Source organism: Macadamia integrifolia, chromosome 6 (genome assembly GCF_013358625.1).
Source record: "Macadamia integrifolia cultivar HAES 741 chromosome 6, SCU_Mint_v3, whole genome shotgun sequence".
In the NCBI taxonomy this organism is placed as follows: domain Eukaryota; kingdom Viridiplantae; phylum Streptophyta; class Magnoliopsida; order Proteales; family Proteaceae; genus Macadamia; species Macadamia integrifolia.
Genome location: NC_056562.1, coordinates 13,041,946 through 13,065,108, shown reverse-complemented (window position 1 = coordinate 13,065,108; position 23,163 = coordinate 13,041,946). Strand labels below are relative to the sequence as shown.

At 39.3% G+C, this 23,163-nt stretch overlaps 1 protein-coding gene across 2 annotated transcripts in view; it reads right to left on the bottom strand.

The window, feature by feature from the left end:
• The window catches only part of LOC122082611 (diacylglycerol kinase 7-like), a 130,276-nt gene that overhangs the window by 101,935 nt on the left and 5,178 nt on the right, over positions 1–23,163 (bottom strand). For both annotated transcript variants that reach the window (XM_042650291.1, XM_042650293.1), the window contains exons 2-4: positions 21,058–21,180; positions 20,666–20,803; positions 20,495–20,580 (exon numbers count right to left, since the gene is read on the bottom strand). In XM_042650291.1, the coding sequence (XP_042506225.1) occupies positions 20,495–20,580; positions 20,666–20,803; positions 21,058–21,180 (347 nt within the window). The remainder of the gene's footprint in view (positions 1–20,494; positions 20,581–20,665; positions 20,804–21,057; positions 21,181–23,163) is intronic.

The following is a 23,163-nucleotide window of genomic DNA, read 5'->3' as shown; positions in this document are numbered from 1 at the left end:
AAGGATGGACCCCAAATATCAAAATGTATTAACAAAAAAGGAGCATATTAGGGCAGATTTGGGAGTTGTCCCAATCAATGATAAGCTCGGAGAAAGCCGTTTAAAGTGGTATGGTCATGTTCAATGGAGGCCCAGCGACACCCCAGTAAGGAGTGATAGGATTCATATTGATGGGACTACAAGAGCTAGAGGCAGACCTAAAATGACCATGGGAGAAGTTGTGAGGAATGACATGCGCGGATCTCGGATAGAGCCTATTGGAGAGCACGGACCCATGTGGCCAACCCTATTTAGCTGAGATTCTCCTGTCATGCTGGGATGTGTTCTCTCCCCTCTTACTTTGCTACTTTCCTTTTTCACCTCTCTTCATATTGCTTTTTTCATCATTCATCTATCATTGTTATATTAATATGTCTAGATCCATGTAGCCGACTTTATTAAGTTGGGATAAGGCTCAGTTTGTTGTCATTGCTGTATTATGAGAAAGGAGCAACTTTTATCACCAGAAGCAGAATAAGTGATTCGAGTTTGTTCGTCCAATACATATGCTTTGCAAAAAAACTGGCTCGAATTACAATACTTAAAAGAAGGAAAAACCTAGCTAAAGTCCCCAAAGGAGGATGTCCCAACTGACGGTGCCACCGTAGTAACTTAGAGATGGGAGGTGACAAAGAAGACGTATGAAGAGCCTTACCAAAGACTGAAGACGAGTCATCATCAAGCAGATACAAACCACCATACACCCTATCAAATTCAATCGTTGCCCCTATCAACAAGATCCTGAAAAACACAATGATAAAGGGGAAAAGGTGACTTTGCAACTAAGACTAGAAGTGAGACTGCTAATAGACAATAAATTAGTAGGAAATGATGGAACATGCAAAACAATTGAAAGAGTAAAGTAGGATTACAGCGAGCAAAGCCCTTTCCAAAGATATTAGAATGAATCTCATTAGCCAATCTAACCTTACCATTACCAAAGCAGGTACTTACTGAGAGAAAAAGGCCAAAGAACATGTCATGTGATCTGATGCCCCAGAGTCAATAATCCACGAGGAAGACTAGACAGGTTTACTATGTGACCACAAAAATAGTTACCTGAACTAGATGGAGTGGTGTGAGCAGAACTCGCAGATGCAAATACAAGAGGCTCCAACCGAATCAAAACTCAGAAGACCTCGTAAGGCAATATGCTCATCTGATGATAGAGAAGTTGTTAGATGCTTGGTGCTGAGTCAGAGTCAGAGGCCTCAATATGGTTGGCCTTACCAAAATTACCATGACCCTTTCCACAACCTTTTCCAAATTTGTCAATGGCATGGCCATAGAGCTTCCTACAGTGCTCCTTGGTATGACGCTCCTTACCGCAGTAGTCGTAATTTACAGGTGCTTTGGTAGAGGAGCCACTAGACTATGGGGCTGCACTGTAGGACTGAGTGCCAGACAAAGGTTGATCTCTCTATGGGAGTGGTAATAGGCTGTGGGCGCATAGTAGTATGGCAGCTGTCCTCAAGTTGTATCATAGAGTAGGCTTCCTCCAGAGTAGAAAAGGGAGACCAACTCAGAACATGGGCCCACAATTGATCGTATTCCACATTCATCCCTACCAAAAAATCATATACTCTGATCATATCTTCCCATTTCTAAAAGCTGGTGACATCAGTAAGAGTGGTGGGAAAAAACTCCTCGTAGACGTCCAACTCCTGCCATAGAGTACGCAACTCAAAATAGTACTACAACAGAGTCAACCCCTTTCGCTTCAACTCATGAACCTTCTGGCGAGGTTCAAATCATAGTTGTCAAGGCGTCGCCTGGGGCCTAGGCGACAGTCGCCTTATTGCACTGCATGCCGCCTTGTGTTTTGGCACTTATTTATGCCAAATATCATTTAAGTAAATGCTTTTTATATTTGTTATTTCATTTACTTAAGATATTATTCATAAATAAGCAAATACCTCCCTATTTGAATCTAATAAAAATAGTTTAAAAATCAAATTCCAAAAGGATAAAAAGTCAACCCCCAATCCAAAAAGAAAAACTGGATTTTGGTAATAGAGGCGATTTTCAACTTATAAATGCTGGAGTTTTTCTCAATTATGAAAATTTTATAAATTCTATCATATTAAAACATTGCTAAAAACCAAAGTCCGGTAAAATAATTTTTTTTTTTGATATCCATAAAATTATTTTCATTCAGACGATTTTAACAACATTCGAGCACCTAAAAATAAGTTTGACCGGAGCATAACTTTGTCATTACAACTCAAATTTAAGTAATCTTAGACTTGCTGGAAAGCTGGTTTTATATTATAACTAATACAAAAAGTCTCATGTAAAAATAATATCATTTGACCAGTCAAACTTATTATAGAACCAAAGCATTTCTCGAAATGTTAATTTTTTATGATTTAATATGGCTAAATGTTGATTTTTAATGACTTTATGTTGCTTAATCTTGATTTTTTATGATACAAGGTATATATAGCTTACTAAATAATGTTAGAAAATAGGAAAAATAACAATTGGTCGCCTTGTTCGCCTCAAGGCGTGTGCCTTCTCGCCTAAGGGCTTAGACAACTCTCCATCGCCTTGGCGCCGTGGCAACTATGGTTCAAATACCTTATCATCATTCCCAACTTGGAGGTAACTGTCCTAGGCTGACTTCCATATCTTCATAGCAGAGTAAAAAGAAGATAGCCATGAGCAATTGGTGGCTATATAAAGTTGACAAGGAAAGCCATAACAAAAGAATTTGCACACTCCCATTCAGCAATGCCCATATTTGTGGTAGGCCGTTTTTTGTCTCTGGTAAAATACCCATAATAGCTACAGGATTTGATGGAGATACAGCATGAGCGTGACCACATAAGATCGTACCATCAAGCTTGATAGCACATAAAGGAAATGTGGGAAGGGTTCTCGAGGAGTTGTTTCCACCAGTGGATGCAGTCGAGCTCACAGATCCAAATAAGGTTATAACTCAAAGAGGCTGCAAGGTTGGAGACTGGATAAAACAAGCTAATACACCCACCATAGGCAGCAAAAGCACCAAAAAGCAAGGAAAAAAACCTTGAAAACCCAAAATCTAAAAGGGTGAAAACCCTAATTAATTGATTTTCTCTGGGTATGGAACCTAAAATGGAAAAGTGGCTGGCACAAGCCACATAGTAGGTGAACAGCACCAGAGGAAGGCATCATCAAACACATATCGATGCAAAAAGGGTTGGGCCTGTCAAATCATCAAGAAAGTAGATTTGAGCAAGGTTCAGTCGATCAACCCTAGTCAAGACCGATATTTCAGTTAAAATTTACCAAGGGAATTTTCTTGCAATGGTTCCACCCCCAAACTGGATTTTTTTATCTGATTTCTGTGTACATACTATTTTTGACATTTATAACCTATTCAAAGAATTAGCTTCATGAAAAAAACACCTAAAGTGATACTTGTGGTGTTGATCCAAGTTTTCTAGTGTACGTTGACTAAAGTTGTACTGCTACATATATGAGTTATTAACAAAAAATGGAAAATGCGTGATTAAAACAAACAAAACATAATGCAGAGGATGCAAAATAATAGATAAAAATTGAAATCATTCTACTATATTTACAAGTACATTGTATAGAAAAAAATGATATTTGGGGAAAATGGGGTTTACCTATTTGCTATAAAAAACTTTCCTTAGGTAGATGAACTTTGGTTATGTAAGATTCAAGAGTAGAATGAAAGATTGATAGAGAAATTTCAATTTCTTGGTTGATTTCCTATGTTTCCTACCTCTTACAGTCAAAATAAGGGGGAGAGAAAGTTAAAATATGTGGATGAGGAAGAACAATGAGATGAGAGATGAAGAAGAAGATGGAGAAGTAGAAAAGGGAGAAGGAGAGAAATCGATGGCATGGTAGAATAGTGTGTTACGAGTAAAATCTCACTAACACCTATATATTACTTCACCAACATATTTACAAGTAATTACACATACCTCCCTAAGGAGGGAAAAAGGGAAAAAGTAAAACATAACATGACAAGTTAATAAACTACCCTTAGAGCAACATAACTAATATCTTTAACACCATGGTTCAAAATCTCAGCAAAAATTTGGTAATTTCAGCCCCTTTTTTTTTTTTTTTAGAACAAAACATGCTACGAAATACTATTTGTACACCAACTCGGTCGAAATTTCTGTATAGTATTGGCGAGATACCGAAATGGTACAAAGCAAGGCATATAAATACTTGGTCTCGGTGAGACCTGTCTCGACCATTTCAATGAAATCTCAGCGAAAGCTGCAATTTTTTATACAAATCACTCCCATTGGCCTCTAATTAGCCACATCATCATACATTTTGACTTCCAAATCTATCCTACAAGAAGATCTACACATTCAAAGCTTAGGAAAAGTAAAGTTCTTTCTCCAAAACTATTCTTTTTTAAATAGTACATGAATACATGTTGCGTGCTTCTAGATTTTTTTATATGTTAGACACTAGAGGCCGATCTATGACCTCAAGGAGTCGAAATTTTTTTTTGGTATATAAATATTTTTTTTATTTTTCTGGTTTAAAAATTCATTTTCTATTAACCTAAATTTGTTACTTTTTATGATAAATATTGCTTTGATGGATGTCAACTATATATATGTTTAGTCATCAATGGCTGTTCTACGACTCAATCGGAGTGAAATTTCTTTCAAGCCAGTAATTATTTATTTTAATTTTTGAAAAATATGAAATAGATTAACAATTGAAAATTAATTTTAAAATTAGGGTTTGATTTTTTTGTATTATGTCATTGAAATATTTTTTTAAATTGATTAAAAAATAATTTTATGTAAGAATAAAATATAAATAGCTACCATATACTTGTAAGTTAAATAGCTACCATATACTTGTAAGTTAATAATAACATTCTTTTTTCTATACATCAGCATCAGGGTGATATAAAATGGCTAGAGGAGGCGACAAGGAAGGCGGGAGAAGAGGGAGAAGAGGGAGAGGAGGTGGGAGATGTGATAGGAGTCGTGATACTGGAGAGATTGCATGGAAACACGGAGTGCCGATTGGTGGAGATAAGAGGCATACAGAATGCAACTACTGTCATAAGAGGTTTATGGGTGGTGGGTCACAAGACTTAAGCAACATCTGGTTGCAAATTTCTCAGATGTGGTTAGATGCAGTGAAGTGCCTGATCATATTGCCAAGGCCATAGCTAAATACATGAAGGGAGGGAATAAGAGAAAAGCAGCGAAGGAGAAGGCGCGGATAGCATGCATCGATATGATGATGATAGTGATGATGACAGTGATGACCTGGTATGTGTGCCTGATGACATACAAACTAAGCAAGAGACTAGAGATTATGATGGAGGGCCAGTAGGGGTAGGGAAGAAATCCCTGAGAAGGGTCTCAAAGTTGCAGGGGAGAGGGAGAAATCGCACTAAAAATAAGGGGGGAAAGGGAATCACTCACACACGCTGCAAGCTTCACAAATACTCAAACTCAATTCATCTTTCCAATCTGTCTAATAACTTGGATTACATGCCCTGATATAATAACTGAAAATTAAAACTTGCCTAGTAAAATCTAAAACTAAAATTAGCAACTTCAAATTACTTCCTAAATTCTAACTAAGGAAATTAGAAACAAAATAAACTCAAATTGGTAACTCCCTAATTGACTATTAACTACCCAAATTAAAATATTGCAAATAATCCCCAAGTAAAATAAAATCTTAAAGATCCTAATGAATCCAAAAATCCAATCGGACCCGGTTCATCTCGATTGAGATTGCCTGAAGGGTCAACCTGATTCACAGCATCGATTCTGCATCAACTCCCCCAATGTTGAGAAAAACTCATCCACAAGTTTTATAGAATAATAACAATAAAAACTCACGAACGGGGGTGAATTGCTCGTCGTCTACATCGCAAACAAAATCCATGATGTGAAGTTTTGGAGGTGCATTCAAGTCTAGAAAATCATAGGGAAGAACAAATTCATGATGGTGAACAAGTGCCACTACATTGATGCCCTTCATTGCTTGATCCACAATTTTCTCACTTTTTGTCGTTATCTCCTGTTTCACAATAGAACAGTCTTCCACTTGTGTTGATGCCTCTGACTCATCTTGTGGTTGTACTGGGGGTATCACTTTCTTTGACGCAACCAATCCATGAAGATTAAATTTTTTATGCATGTTGTAAGGTTGGAGGGTGCACACATTGTTGTCATGATCAAGAATACCATCCTGTTGTTCCAACCAATTTCGACCCAATTTAATGATGTGCTAAGGAGAGTCAAACACTTCACAAAAAGCACCATCATAATAAAGAGAAACAGAAAATTCAACAAATTTAATTTTCTCCGACTCAAAAATTATCTGACCGGTCTCTGACAATATATACACAACAGAGCTGGTGACAAAATTGTCATTTAGTCGCTCATCAATTAACAATTTAGCAGGCTTTCCATTGGGTAACCGCACTCGAAATTTGAACACAAAAGAATCCATGACCAATCTTGTGTCGGACTCAGATCCAGGCTCCAAAAAGTCAGAATTGAATTGCTTATGGGGCCCACAATTGATAACTAAACCAGTCTTCAAAAGAGTAGAGGAATTCTTGTAATTTCAGGAGCAATTTTAGCACTTTAAAGAGAAGGGAGAACAAATATTTCAATCTAGGCAAACCAGGGGCAATAAAGTAATTTCAGGCACAATTTAGACCCCTACTTTGAGTGAAATAGATGAATAGGATAGATTTGGAATTAGTCCTAAAGAAAAGGCTCAGTTCTGGAAATAAAAAGGTGAGGGGGTCAAACTGAAATAAAGTTTCAATGCAAGGGTTCTATTGTAAAACAAGTGATAGGGGCTTATCTGTAATAACAGCAAGTGTTATTTAAAACCTATAAGAGAACCCTTTTTCTTCTTCTCGATGGAGCACCATGGCAAGGCGGCAGACCAGCAAGACTCCCACACAGAGAATTCCTTCAAATCGAACCGGCTGCTCTTGAAACTTCAGGCGTAGACTCCTAAGGAGAAGGTGTACAGAACTCACCAGGGGATTACTCAGATCAGCAGGCCGGAGTGATATGGGAAGCTTCTGAAACTGAGGCTGGCGACGGCTGTCGATGGAACCCAATTGCAGGTTTTACTCTTCACCACAGGAGAGGTCTTTGGGGCTGAAGTTCTAGGGTTCAAGTCACCTTGGGGAGAAATACCTTCAATCAAAAGCTCGACCCAATCAGATCTCTCACGAAAGAGATGGATCCACTTTTCCGTGGGCTGCAACCTTCTGTGAGAACAGGGTATTGACAGCGGTAGGGAAGAAAGAAAGGATGAACAAGAGGAGAATAGAAGAAGGCCAAAGGGATTGAAAGGAAACGTAAGAGAAGAGAAGGAGAGTAGGGCTACGGTGGGTTTCGATGCAAAGGGGCAGGCGGTGGGGTAGAGCTGAGCTGATAGGGGAGGGGTTTTGTGTTGCTGTGGAAGATGAATTTTTTTTTTTTTGGCTTGCTGTTCTCAGTCTTTGTGGAAACCAGAACTGAGAAGGATAAGGTGGGAAAGAAAAGAGAGCAAAGGAGAGGATCTTTCGCTCTGATACAACTTGATGGAGGGCCAGTAGGGTAGGGAAGAAATCCCTAAGAGGGGTCTCAGAGTTGCAAGGGAGAGGAAGAAATCGCACTAAGAAGAAGGGGGGAAAGGGAATCACTCACACACCCGCAGGCTTCACAAATACTCAAACTCAATTCATCTTCTCAATCTGTCTAATAACTAGGATTACATGCCCTTATATAATAACTGAAAATTAAAACTTGCCTAGTAAAATCTAAAACTAAAATTAGCAACTTCAAATTACTTCCTAAATTCTAACTAAGGAAATTAGAAACAAAATAAACTCAAACTGGTAACTTCCTAATTGACTATTAACTACCCAAATTAAAAGATTGCAAATAATCCCCAAATAAAATAAAATCCTAAAGATCCTGATGAATCCAAAAATTCAATCGGACCCGGTTCATCTCGATTGAGATTGCCTGAAGGGTCAACCTGGTTCAACAGCATCGATTCTGCATCAGATTGGCAGCAGGGGTAAGCATTAAGCCGACAAAGTCTTCGTGAGGAGGGGGAAAGACATAGATATAGAGGAGCTGATGCATCTAGAGCAGGAGGTAGTGGATCTTCACAAATCCCTTTGCCCTTTAGGAGATCATAGAGTACAAGGACAGCCCCACCTCCACCTCCACCTCCACCTCCAGTGGTACCACCTGGTGTGAACCCCATTCTACAACAGGATCCCCGTGCGTACAAGAAAAAGGGTAGTAAACAGCATAAGATAAAGGGGATGTGGACTAACATGAAGGCTTATGTTGGGGAGGCTATGTCTAAGTGGATGCTATGATATGTCTAAGTGGATGTTATTTCATAGCATCCCAACAAACGCCACTATAGGTCCCTTTTACCAGCTAATGCTTGATGTTGTGGCTGAAGCCGATCCAGGGATAAAGGGGTCGACTGCATATGAGGTGATGAATGTATACTTGCCTCAGCAGAAGAGGGAGTTGAAAGCATATATTGATGAGTTAAAAGTTTTGTGGGAGAGCTATAGGGTAACCATAATGTGTGATGGTTGCGCCAGCTCAAGCATCCGTTGCATAAGGCTAGTAAGCAAAGTTGAAGACATTCTTTTATATGATATAAAAATACATTACTGTTTACATTGACAATAATATGTTTTGTCAAATTTCAGCATACTATTTAAACCCTAGGTATCAATACACCAATAGACTTGCATTGGATCCGGATCTTCTGGAAGCAATGAAGCAGGTGGTTGCCAAGTTGCAATGAAACCCCGATCTACAAGCCAAAGCCAATACTAAGGTTAGTTTTGTACTACTATTACTATAGGAATCTAAATTTCAATACAATGGTTGTTAACTAGGGTCCTATTTATAAATTTGTTATAGACGAAAGAATTCAAGGATGCATTAGGCAACTTTGGAGCTCTCGCCGCATACACTGGTTGTACAAGTACTGATGCTGGTATGAAATCCAAATTTTAGTATGTTACTTATACAAGTGTTGAGTGTTGAGTGTTTTGGAACATAAATAATCTTTTACACTTGTTGTAACTTGTAATGCAGCTGAATGGTGGGTGTTGTATGGGGTTCGACACCAGAATTTAGGAAGATTGCTATCAAAGTACTATCTCAGACATGTTCTGCATCTGGTTGTGAGAGAAATTAGAGCACATTTTCACTCATCCATTCGAAAAGGCATAATCGATTGGGTTCACAACTTCTGAATGACTTGGTGTATGTGCATTATAATATGAGACTGAGGATGCAGCACATATGCATAGGTATGGAGAATGATACAGGCCAGATCGAGCTGGATGATGTTTTCCAGATTGACCCAGATGAGGAGCATCCTCTAGTGGACTGGGTGAGGGATAGAGATAAGCCGTTGATGGATCAGCCAGGAGGTAGGCCGGACCCATATCTAGTGCGAGAGATGGCGGTCGATGTTGATGATTATAAGGCTACAGAGGGATGGATACATTGACAAACCCCTCGACCATTTGAGCCTGCACCTGGTAGGGATGATTCAAATGAAGATGATGATTGGTCCATTTCATCGGGTGGTCGTACCCACACCCAGACTAAGACACAAACACATAGTCATGGTGATGATGATGGTGATGGTGATGGTGATGGTGATGGTGATGGTGATGATTGAGGAAGGGGTGGTGATAGATTTGAAGGAGTTTGAGAACAGTATGAGCAAGTCAAGCCAAAGTCAGAGCCGATGCGATTCACTGGGGAGAGTCAGTTTCAATATGCCACACAAAATTCTGATCATGGTGCACGTCCATCAGGTGGAGGGAGGAGTTCAAGTTACAGTCGAGGGCCTCGTCGTCGATTCGGTGGAGAAGGGCAACGAGATTGTATGGACATTGACAGTCTATCCACTTCTATTGGCGGACTGAGTTTGAGTGGAGGGGATAGTCATCCTCACAGTGAGAGTAGAGGGAGTGGGCAATGGCGTGCCCCATCATTTACTGGAGAGAGCACTTGGTCGGAGTATTATGGACCTTAAGGTCAATTCACTGGGATGGGGCATACATCTGGTTCATCCATTCCTAGTAGTAGTACTAACTATGGCTCCCAGACCCAGTCGCATGGTAGTGACTTTGTGGACAGTTTATTCTCATACCTAGCTAACCCGTACATGTTGCCGCAACCATTAGTTGACAGTAGCTCAATGGTGGGTTCTTCTTCATACTATGGTGGTGATACATACCTTCGGATAGGTTACCTTCAGTATATAGATGACTCAGTCTTTTTGGCAGTTGTGGAGGACTACATTTGATTCTTCTCTCAGACTATGACATGGCATGCATTTGTGGTGCAATTAGAGGAAAATGCAAGTCAACTCCATCGTACTGGGCGTGGAATCCAGCCATGCCGTCATAGTTCTTTCCAGTAGATAATAGATAGTCATTATGATTATTGTTGTACTGTTGTGTAACTAATATGCTCAATGGATGACTTTAGTTGGGACTTGTGAATTAGGGAGTTGCATAATATAGTACTTTAATAATCTAAATATTAGTTAATTAATGTTGATCTATGTTTGATCATGGCTTAGATGCATTATTTATTTGTTTTACTATCATATTATATCTTGTTCTAGCAATGAAGCAGGTAAAATCTCCAGAACAGTTCGACGGTTGCTGCCAAACAAAGGTGCAACTCTAAAACAATGTCATGTTCTAATATTTTTGCATTTTTATGTTCTAAGCATGTTTATTAACCTTAAAATAAGTTATCAAGTTTCAGGTCAAAATATGGCCGTTTGACCACCAAAACAAAAAAAAAAATACACCAACTCAGCCGAGATCTCGCCAAGATCTCGCCGAGTTGATGTTTCTAAGCCCACCTAAACGAAAAGAGATTTCGAACCTTGTTTAACACTCCCCCTCAAGTTGGAGAATAAATATCATACATTTCCAACTTGGACAGCATAGAACTAAATGATGATGAAGAAGACCCTTTATAAAGATATCAACCAACTAATCTTTAGTCCTCACAAAAGGTGTACATATGTAACCAGAGTCAATCTTCTATTTAATGAAGTGTCTATCTACCTCTATGTGTTTTGTTCTATCATGTTGCATAAGGTTGTGGACTATACTTGTGGCATCCTTCTTGTCACAATGAAACCTCATAGATGCCTCAATATCAAATCCCAACTCTTGGACCAGCCTTCTCAACTAGAGAAGTTCACACACTCCATGAGCCATAGCTCTAAATTCTGCCTCTACACTAGACTAAGCCACTATAGGTTGTTTCTTGCTCTGCCATATAACTAGGTTGCCACCTACAAATGTACAATAGCCTGATGTAGATCTCTTGTCAGAGACTGCGCAAGCCCAATCTGCATCAGTGAAGCCTTCTACCCTTCATATGGTTATGCTTGGCAGAAAGTAGACCTTTTCCTAGAGAGAACTTCAAGTACCGGAGAATACGCTAAACCACATCCAAGTGCCCACTCTTGGGGGACTCACCACCCTCACTGCATAACTAATGTCTAGACGAGTCAAAGACAAATAGATAAGCTTCCCAACTAGCCTCTGATATTTCCTTGCATCAACAAGAGAAGGGTCAGCATCTTCCCCCAGCTTATGATTCTGCTTAACAGGAGAACTTGCAGGTTTGCAGCCTAACATTCCCATCTCTTTCAATAAGTCTAGGATAAACTTCCTTTGGCTTATATTTATGCCCTTCTTGGATCTAGACACTCCAATCCCCAGGAAGTACTTTAAGGGTCCTAGATCTTTTATTTCAAACTGGTGGGCTAAGTAGTTCTTCAACTTGGCTATCTCATCCAAGGATTAAAGTATCGGCATCGATCAGAAAAAATTAAGATACATTAGGAGGGTATCGTATTGGAGACACGCTAAGATACGCTAAAGATACGCAGATAACTGAATAGGACACTTTTTTATACACTTTTGCATAAAAAATTATTAAAAAAAACTGTAGACAACATGTATTATGCAAAAACACTAAATTGAGAGTATTGCACTAAAAATCCAAGGTTTGAAGTTGTCCAATAAATGTAAAATTCTTGTTCCCAACCTTAATTTCCACTTTAGTTAGAAAGAAAAATGACTAGCAACAACTTTGAAACAGAAACCCCTTAAAAATCGTGTTTTTTTTTTAAATGACCCATCTTGGCCATTATATGACCGTACCACATCGTATCGGTACGTAACGTACCAAAACGTACATTTCACCTTGATTTTTAATTTTCCATAGAGTATCGTTTGTATCGGTGTGTATCATATCGTATTGGTGTGTATCAATGGTGTATCGGTGCGTATCGTAGGATACATATCGATACAAAAGGATTTGAAAATTTCCTTGTATCGTATTGGTAGTATCGTATCGGTAAGGGTTGGTACAGATACATATCGGCCAATACGGTACGATACTTAAAACCATGCTTCAAGTTTTTTCACATAGTTATCTCTTCCTTGGAACCCTTTTGTAACCTAGGGTTCCTAAGAGAGGAAATAGAAGTAGGAAACTTAGGAAATAGAAGTAGGAAACTTGTAATCCAACTCTCAAACAATGTTGTGCTCTGATACCAATTTAAAATATGTTGATGGGGAAGAACAATGAGATGAGAGATGAAGAAGACGATGGGGAAGTAGAAGAGGGAGCATGAGAGAAATTGATGGTATGGTAGAATAGTGTGTTATGAGTAAAATCTCACTAACACCTATATATTACTCCACTAACATACTTACAAGTAATTACACATACCTCCCTAAGCAGAGAAAAAGGAAAAAGTAAAACATAACATGAAAAGTTACTAAAGTACCCTTAGAGCAACATAACTAATATCTCTAACAGAGAAGTCGATTTTTACAACATAAGGGGTTGGTTAGACCAAAATGGTTGAAGCCATTGAAATGGTCGAAATTCAGTTGAAATGGGTAGAAATTGGAGAATTTATAAGTACCAGTGCATTTTGTCTCGGTCTCCCTCGATACAGTCGAAATGATCAAAATGTTGAACCATGCCTACAATTGATTTTGGTTTCTCCGAAGAACTCCAAGCTTTCCGGCATATGTTAAGGCCTTCTACTTCTTCCGCTGCATCAATTCCTACTAGTACCTCCACTCCATCAAGTTCCAACTTTGCTCATTTAGGTATTTCATTTAGTGGTCACTGTTCATTGGTAGCCTCCAGTCCATGGATAATTAACTCAGGTGCCACTAATCATATGACTGGATCCTCCAACCTCTTTAACCACTATTCTCCCGCTTCCGGAAGAGATATAGTACTGGTAAAAAATGGTTCCCTCTCTCATCTATCTCTAGAAAGGGTTCTATTAATTGCACTTCTTCTATCATTTTATCCTCAGTTTTACATATCCTGAATTTCACTACTAATCTTCTTTCCATTAGCAGTCTTTCTAGAGATTTGAATTGTAAGGTAACTTCTTTCCCTTCACACTGTGTTTTTCAGGATCTAATAACAGGGAAGACGATTGGATGTGGTAAGGTGCAAGGTGGTCTCTACTTGCTTGATGATGGTTGTTGTTCTCAAGCTGTTGCCCCTTTTCCACTTCATCAACTTCACTCTGCTCCCTCTGAATTGCATCAATGGCATTGTCTATTGGGGCATCCCCCACTAGGGACTTCATCTTGTTTGTTTCCTCAGTTAGTTAAACAATGTAATAGGGAAGATTTCTTTTATGAGGCTTGTATTCTGTCTAAACAGACTTGTTCTAGTTATTTTCCTCTAAATAAAAGAAGCCCTTCTCTTTTCCATTTAGTTCATATTGATGTGTGGTGTCTAGCTTGTTGGACATCTATTTTTGGGCAACAATGGTTTGTGACCTTCATCGCCTCTCTTGAACTACTTGGGTATATATGATGCAGCACAAAAGTTAAGTATTACGTTATTTTTAGACAATCCATAAGATGGTAGACTCATTTCTATACTAACATGAAAATTATCCATAATGACAATGGCAAGGAGTACATAGAGGGTCAGTTTCAACAGTACCTACCTGAAAATGGGATTCTTCATCCGACTAGCTGCATTGGGGTCCCAGCTCAGAATGGGGTGGCTGAACGTAAGAACCACCACTTGGTGGAAACTGTAAGGCTATGATGTTTGCCAGACATATTCCACCCCAATACTGCAATGATACTGTCCTCACCACTGCCTATCTGATAAACCACATGCTTACTCGTATTTTGGATTCTTGTACTCCTGTTGATATTCGTCAAAGAGTTCCTCCCTTCTGGTTCCTCCACGAAATTTTGGGTTTTCCTGTTATGCTCGGAACCATCACTCTCCTAGGAAATTGAACCTAGAGGCCTCAAATGCATCTTTCTAGGTTATTCTCCAATTCAAAAAAGATACAAATGTTACCATCCCCACACTAGGTGTACTCTGGTAACCATGGATGTTGTGTTCCATGAATCTACTGGCTACTATTCCTTGCCACCTCTTCAGGGGGAGTCTGGTATTGACAGTGAAGATGTGACTGCTTCCTCCACCATTATATCCACCATCCTCTGATAGTATCCAAATTTAGGAGGAGATTGGTACAGATATGACACAACCTTAGGGGGAACAGATGATTTTAGACACTATTGAGCCAGATATTAATCCTACACAGAAGACAACTAGTGACTCTCCTCTTCAAGTTTATCGACGAACTCGCACAAAAAACAAACTTGAGAGATCACCACTACAGCTCCTTTGCACATCCCATTGCCAGCCATAGATCCAAAGCCTACTCCAGAGCCTAACACTTCATCAAGTATAATTTCTTCTCCTAAGAAACATATTGCTCTTCATAAAGGGATTAGGTCTTGTACGCAACATCCCATATCATATCTAGGTGAGCACTAGATAGATACCTTAAGGCATTGCCCTAGAGACAAAGCAAAAGCTACTTTAAGCTTCGGTCGTGGAATGTTTTGTTCATTCAGCCTCTCAATCGTGTTTGCACAGCTCTTAAGAAGCATTGATAAGAAGAGGATCCCACAACTTGATGTGAAGAATGCCTTCCTTTTTGGAGATCTCGATGAGGAGATGTATATGGATATTCCACCTGGTTTTTCTTGTGATAAAACTCTAGGCAAGGTTTGCAAATTGAAGCGTATACTCTATGGGTTGAAGGAGTCTCCTCAAGCACGTTTCGACAAATTTCACAAGGCCATGACTTCTTTGAGGTATAAGCAGAGCAATGCTGACCACACTCTGTTCATAAAGATATTGATGCGGATCTGGGTTCCAAAAAGTTGGAATCGGATCGCTTATGGGCCCACAATTAACTAAACCAGCTTTCAAAGAAGTAGGGGCATTCTTGTAAATTCAGGAGCAGCTCCAGCACTTAAAAGAGAGGGAAATGGTAATAGGGTCAAACTGGAATAGAAAAGTAGAAGAGAAGGAATTTTCTGGAATTAAAACTTTAAAAGAGTGTGTTATACTGGAAATTGAAGAAGAGTGGGTATAAAGCAGAACTAAAGTTCAGGTCCAAGGGGTTTTATGTAATTATCAATAACTGTCCTTACTTGCAAAATTAAAGAATCAGCTTCTTCAACCTTCAGCACTCACGATAGCTTTCAGAACCCGGAAAACTGACAGTGGTGAGAGCTCCTTCCAGGGTCATCGTTTCAGCCCAACATTGTTGACACAGCTTGGACATCCGCTGGCCTCGTGATTCCAACAGGAAAATCCATCAAACAGCCAGCCAAAAAAAGTACAGATATCCCTGCTATTCAGATCTGGCCCAAGGTACAGAACCAGGTCTGAGCCTGGGTTCAATCCTCTTAATAGAAAGACCTGTTGAGGCCAAGATTCTGAGGTTAGTGTCACCCAAGGAGGGGAAGTCTTCGATCAAAACTTCAGCCCACACTGGTTTACCCTAAGGGAGATCGGTCAACCTTTTTAGGGATGGAACTACCGCCCAGAACAGAGTAGTTCCAGGGAAAGAAAATTTACAATAGGAAAAATAAGGAAGAAGAAGAAGAAATAAAGATGAAAGAAGAGAAGATTTCAGAGATAGACGGGGAGGGAAAGACATCCACGGCAACCATGGTTTCACACCCAAAATTATCAAGTTCTAATTCTCCAACTTCTGAATTTGTCATTGGGTTACATCAATATAAAGGCAAGCAAACACTGTCAAAATGGAAGCTAAATAAATTGAAAACTATCCTATATAGCAACTAAAATAAAATTCAATCTTAATCAAATAAAATACTACCAAACTAATTTCTAACCAAAAAGGAAAGCAAAGAGAGATATTTTTAAATCCAACGCCTAACTGCATCAGATATCTGATGATAAGATCACTATGCTCATAGTCTATGTTGACTACATTGTGGTAACCGGAAGTGATGATGATGAGGTAAGTCGTCTGAAAAGTTTTCTTAGACGTGAGGTTTGAAATAAAGGATCTTGGAAAACTAAGATACTTTCTTGGGATTGAAGTTGATCGGTCTTCAAAAAGCACCTTTATCTCCCAGAGAAAGTACATCCTCAATCTGTTTTGTGAGACTAGAATATTATGTTGACACCCTTCTAATACACTTATGGAAGCTAGTACACGGCCCAGGGATAAAGAAGGTGAACCTGTTGAGTAGGATTAAAGTATCGGTGTATCAGTCGCCGTATCGGTTGGCTAAATTTAAAGATGTGTATCGGACGGTATCATACCGTATCGGAGATACTTTAAACAATTGTTGACAAGGGTTGTTATCAGCGATCGGTGGGCAAACTGATCACACGGCCTGATATTGCTATTGCCATGAGTTTGGTAAGTCAGTTTATGCATGATCCTTATTCCTTTCATATAAAGGTTGTTCTTCGTATTCTACGTTACTTGAAGTCAACTTCAAGAAAAAGTGACCCTTTATCTCCTCATGATCATCTAAGAGTTAAGGCTTATACAGATGCTGATTAGGCTGGATCTCCTGATAGAAAATCCATCTCAGATTATTGCATCTTTTTAGGTGGGAACCTTGTCACTTGGTGCAGCAAGAAATAAAATATGATAGCAAGATCTAGTGCTGAAGCAGAATTTCGTGCTATGGCACAAGGGATTTGTAAGCTGTTATGGTTGAGATTTGAGAAGCTTACTACAAGATCTTGGTGTTCCTATTCGTCTCCCTATGATGTTATACTGTGACAACAAGGCTGCTATTGGCATCGCCCACAATCCAATACAACATGATCAAACAAAGCATGTCGAGATTGACAAACATTTTATCATGGAGAAATTGGATGATGGGTTAATTTGTGTTCCTTTGTAAAGTATGGTGATCAGTTAGCTGATGTGTTCACTAAGGGAGTAGGAGGAAAATTATTTCATCCTTGTTAAGTTGGACCTACCTCCAACTTGAGGGGGAGTGTTGAAATATGTACTTAAAGGGTGCCACAGGGGCGTTGCTACCTTTCCCCCCTCAACTGACTCTAATTAATGAGAGTCGGCTAGTGGGGGGCAGACTTGTATTTTCTCTTCTCTCTTTATTATAAATAAAAGCTTGACTGATTGCATTGATCATTCAAGCATTCAACGTTTTGACCCTGGTCAAAAACCAAAATTATGGTCGAAATTTCCAAAACCTGGCAATAAATTTTTTTTTTTTTTTTTTTTTTGCTAATTCTAGAAATTTGGGTCAAAATTTCCGAAACTTGGAAATCTCAAGGTGGGTCAAAACCATTGAAGTTTGCAAAATTTCAATCGAAATTTCCAAAACATATAACTATGCTATTAGCTAAACAGGAATGCCCATTTCATATTTAAGCAATCAAAGATCCTTTTTTCCCTAGTGCAGTTTTCTATGTGACAATCAATTACTGTTTTGTATTCATGACCAGTTTTCTTGAGATTGATTATTTCCAGTAGTTATGTGAATGTCTAATCATTCTCTTCTTGTAATTTTCCCAATTTATTGATTCTTGTATTCTTTATTTTTTTCAGCTCAATTTTGTTAGAAGAATGGGCAATGTTAAACAGGGTTAGTTGTCCTATTTCATATTGTAATGGGTACCGCTATAGGAAAATGACATGAACACAGTGCTGGACTTAGGGAACCCCTGGAAATAACATTTCGAGACTTGAGATATTGTACATCATTTTTTATTAATTTTTATATACTTTTATACTATTCTATATCGTATGAATAATTTTTAAGCTATATAAAGAGATCAATATGATTTATATGTATATTTAAGTTGTGTACAAGCTATACATATCAAGTCCAGGCATAATTATAGCTTATTATATAGGTTAGGATGCACTTAAACTAAATTCATGAAGTATCTTTCTCTCTCTCACCCCCCCCCTCTCCCTCTAATCCGAAACAATACAACTAGTAACACAACACTAACAAAGTACCCTTAAGGATGCTTTACACCCCAGAAGTTTACAATCGATAGGAGAGAGAATAAAACCTTGGGCAGGGGAAAGGGAGAGAAGGGTGCGGCTGGACCTGTATGGCTCCTATGGAGCTGCAAAGCTGGTCGAAGGAAGGCCCTTGGGAGGGTACAAAAACCCCCAAGTTTGGAGATCTTCTGACGGCTGGTTGCAAAGTTGCAAAGTTTCTTGAAGTTCAGACCTAGGAGAGAGACTTTGACCAAGATTTTGCAGGAAAAGCAACTGGCAGTCTTGAATGGTCTTCGAAGGTGGATCGAGTGATCCACTGATGAAGTAGAACAGTCCCTACTCCCTAACAATTCCTGGCAGATCTGATGTCAGATTGAGGTGATTCTTGAGGTCGATTGGCCTTCAAAACTGAACTTCCATGCTGATCAATTGAGGATAATTGGGGCTGGACAGAATGAATACTCTTTTGGGTAATCTCACAGTAACAATAATTAGGGAGAGAAATTGAATGCAGAAAATAAAGGAAGAACAAGGACAATGTGGGAGAGGAGTGGCTATCTCAACCTGGGCTTCTCACCCATAACTATCCCAGCTGCTCTAAGCAATTGACTGTAAATACCTTTTATTCAAATCTGAGAATTGAGAGCACATAAACTCCACTATATATAGAGGGCAGATTAGCAGTCATACCATAACTAAAAGTTAGACTCCAAGTAGGATTAGAACTTACACAATAGGAGTTGGACTCCAAATAGGACTAGACTAGAACTCCAACGTGGAGTAGGTAACTAACTAGTCATTCACTAATAGGGAAACCTAAACTGACTCAAATTGAAATAACAAATGAAATAGACTCAAAACAGGACTCTAACTAAACTAATGAATTAAATCTCGTTTTCCTACTTTCTACCCATATTTTAGGCCCATGAAAGTGGCCCATTACAAAGAAAACCCATGAGATCAAAGGAAGACCCAAGGAGTACACTGCTCTAGCAGGGTGCCAGTTGTCAAGCCAAAGGGAAGTGGAGAGACCATTAAAAATGGAGGACTGAATGGCCCTAAAAGCAAAGGCCTGAGATTAAGGATTTGGCGCCATACCCAGGACGAATCAATTCACATGGGCACAGTCCAGAGAATCTCGTTGCACAGGATGGGAAGAGTAGACTAGGAGACCCAAATACTTTTTTGCTTGGAAACAATTTTCCAAATGAGCTTAAGGGTAGCAGCTGAGTTGACATCTGAGATTCTTCCGAGCCCAAGGCCCCCTCAATCTTTGGGCAGCAAATAGATGCCCAACTAGTGGGATGGGGGAAGCAAGAAGAATCAGTCCCTTTCCAGAGAAGGAACACATGAGAGATTCCACCTTTTTTTATGATGGAGAGAGGAAGCTTGAACACACCAGCTCAATAGATGTAACAAGATTGAAGGACGAATTTGATAAGCTCAAGACGGCCAGCAAAGGAAAGGAGCTTACCTTTCCAAAGCTGAAGTCTTTTACGAATGAGATCAAGCATTGGGGTGCAATGATGGGGAGAGACCTTGCACAAAATGAGAGGCAAACCAAGGTATTTGATTGGAAGCGAACCCAAGGAGAACCCCGAGGAATCAAGGAGAGAGGATACATTCTTTATTGAAATTAATAGCTATTATGGTTGGGGCATTCACATCCACTCCCCTGTTGAGGGCTTTATCTTCCTTACTGTTTGGAGGCAGCAGTTTAAAACCCTAGGTTATCGAAACCTTCATATTTTCTTCCCTTTAATTTTGGCCTTGGAAATCAAAGGGATTGCGACATAAACTTCTTCCTCTTCTACAAATCCATAGATTTTACCTTTGATTCTGTACTTGCATGCATCCCCTCATGCAATTTAAGGAAACCACATGCTTTTTGTGTAAAATAGAATAGTATTAACTATTAAGTACTTCTTTCAGAAAAAAAAAAATAGCATTAAGTACTCCCAAGATGCAATGTAACCCTTCTTGGCAAGAAATAAAAGAGTTTAGAATAAATACAAAATCTGCATTCCCATGATTATAAGAACACAATAAACTCATCTGTAAAACATGAACTTACGTATCAAGACGGCAATCTGGACCCGTAACAGCCTTATACAGCGATCTCTTGACAGCTGATTTCCATGCAAAAGGAAATGAACCACCCTGAAGAAAAGAACAAACCAACTGGTAACAAAAGGCATAATCAACAATAGGCAAACAGGAAAGTCCATACAACATAAATTCTTACCCAACCAAAACTCCTAGACAGGTCATTGCCCGTACCAAGTGGAATGATTCCTGTTGGAGGAACTGGCAATCGATTTTGCTTATAGAGTTGAGAAAGACTTCCCAGAACCCAGCCCACTGTACCATCACCCCCTGCAACCTGCCCAGAACAATCTCAAAACTCTTTCTGCCACAAACATATAATAAAAAAGCAATCCTGTAATTATTTTGGTAGTTGTCCACATGATGATGATGACAACTCAAGATATTAAACAAAATACACACTAACAAGGGATAATGTATCAAATGTCATGAACACAATTCCAGTTTCTAGATATACTCGAAAATTATGTTTAGGTTCATTTCAAGAAGCACAACATGAACATCAAATACCAACCGATAGAGCAAACATACCATGACCCTCATCTTTTCACGAGTATCTTTGGCACAATTGTCGCCAAGAGTAGCCAAATTTTCCAGGCAAGCCAACCCATACTGTACAAATTCATTTGGCTTCACAATTGAAAGATCAAAAACCTGCATTAAGAATGACAGTAAGCAATAAATAGATCCAATAACTTACGCTAAGTTACAAAAATGAACATAAAGCCATGCATGTTTACACTATATAGAACAGAATGGATCCAAGAGAAAAAGGTTTTTCCATAAACAACCTACAGAATTCATCACATACTGACCATTATATGTTACATGTGGCAATGGGTCAAGGCTGGTTGGCCCACTACACGGGAGGAAACACTAGCCACATAGCCACATGCTTTAGAAACAACAGCAACACAATAAGATCAGTTCAAAGCAAAGACGATTCAATCCTTTTCAAGACTTTTTGCTATTTTTTCATAGACAAATCAAAGCATTGCAAAAGTTTAAGAATACATTCTTTATCATTAAGTTGAGACATTTAAGTTCTAAAAGATGAAATATTGTTGGTCTTATGGCAGTTGAGGGTGCCATTGAAGTATTGTTGGTGTTGCCATTGTTGTCAACACACTCACACAAAGAATCACAAAGCAGTCATCAGTGAAATGGCAACGGCAGTGACCAGTGATATGTACATATGGGCAGTTGGCCAGAGGCATTACAATGTTTGGAGTGTTGAGAGTGACTTGGCAGAGCTTCTAGGTGAGCTAGCAGTATCTGGGAAAGGTCTGGTAGTGACTGAACACTGCTAAATGTGTCAGACAGATACTAGGCAGTGACATGGCAGTCAAGGTCAGCTTGACAGTGTTTTTTAGGCTTCCGGGCTTATTTGGCAATGTCTGGGGAGGTCCGACAATGACTGGAAAGCACTACTGGGCAATGTTGGATAGGTCAGACAATGAATGGGTAGATCGGTCAACTTCGGAGGAGATGTGTAGAGTGCCGAGTCATCTTTTCAACACAATTGGAATCACGTTAATCCGATTCCAGATGAGGGATATACAGCCGATTCAGTACAGTCAGTATTTGAAGCCCAAGTGATCAACAAAATGCCCCAGAGAAGTGCATTTCACATATGGAGTCGTGTTGATGCATGGGAGCTGATGACGCCCCATTTGATGATGTGGCATTGATGCTATGCACAGCGCTACGATGTCATGGGTATGGTAGCTAATGCAAGCATGGGGATGACACATACATTGTGATGGTGAGGATGGTATGATACATATGATGTATGTCATATATCATATATGATGGTGTAGGGCATGATAAGGTGGACAGTGGCATGATGACATGGCCAATGGCATGCATGAGTATCATTGCATGGTGACATGACGCATGGGAAGACATGGCCATGATGAATATGTCATTTATGTATGGCTGATGTAGATTGAAGCATAAAGAAAAAAAGGACCAAAACGCTGTTCACATGAACAATGGTGGTACTGTTCATGTGAACAATGGTGGTACTGTTGTGAACAATGGTGGTACTGTTGTTGTGAACAGGGATGTGGACCCATTCTGGCCATTAGGAGATATTTCTAGAGAAAATTACAGCCTTGCTTGGGGTGATTTCTAGGGAGATATTCTGTGGGCCCAAGACCAGATTGCGTGGAGGAATGATGCTAGCGAGATTTTTTCCAGATTCTCACCAAGTTTCTATATTTATTTAAGCTTCTATGTTCATGTCTATTAGTTAACTATCAGCAAGTAGGAGCTTCCATTTAGTAGTTATAAGTGAGACTTTATTCCTGTCTTTAGTTTCTATTTTGATAGTTTCTTCTTTTTTTCCTTGGCGAGCAAGTAGTCCTTGATAGAATTTCTATTTTGTAATGCAACTTTATTTTGGTAACTTTCCAATAGCCATAGAGAGTTACTATTATCTTGTAATGGCTTTATTCATTATAAATGAAAGGTGGGGCCAATGGAGGGGGGGCAGATTGAGTTTGAGAAAAGAAAACATAGCTTTGCACTTTGTGTGTTGTGAGAGACAGTTGCTCTGTGAGAGAGTATGGTGAGGTGCCATTGGTGAGAGACCATAATACAATGAGAGGTCAAGGTTTTGTGTTAGTTCACTAC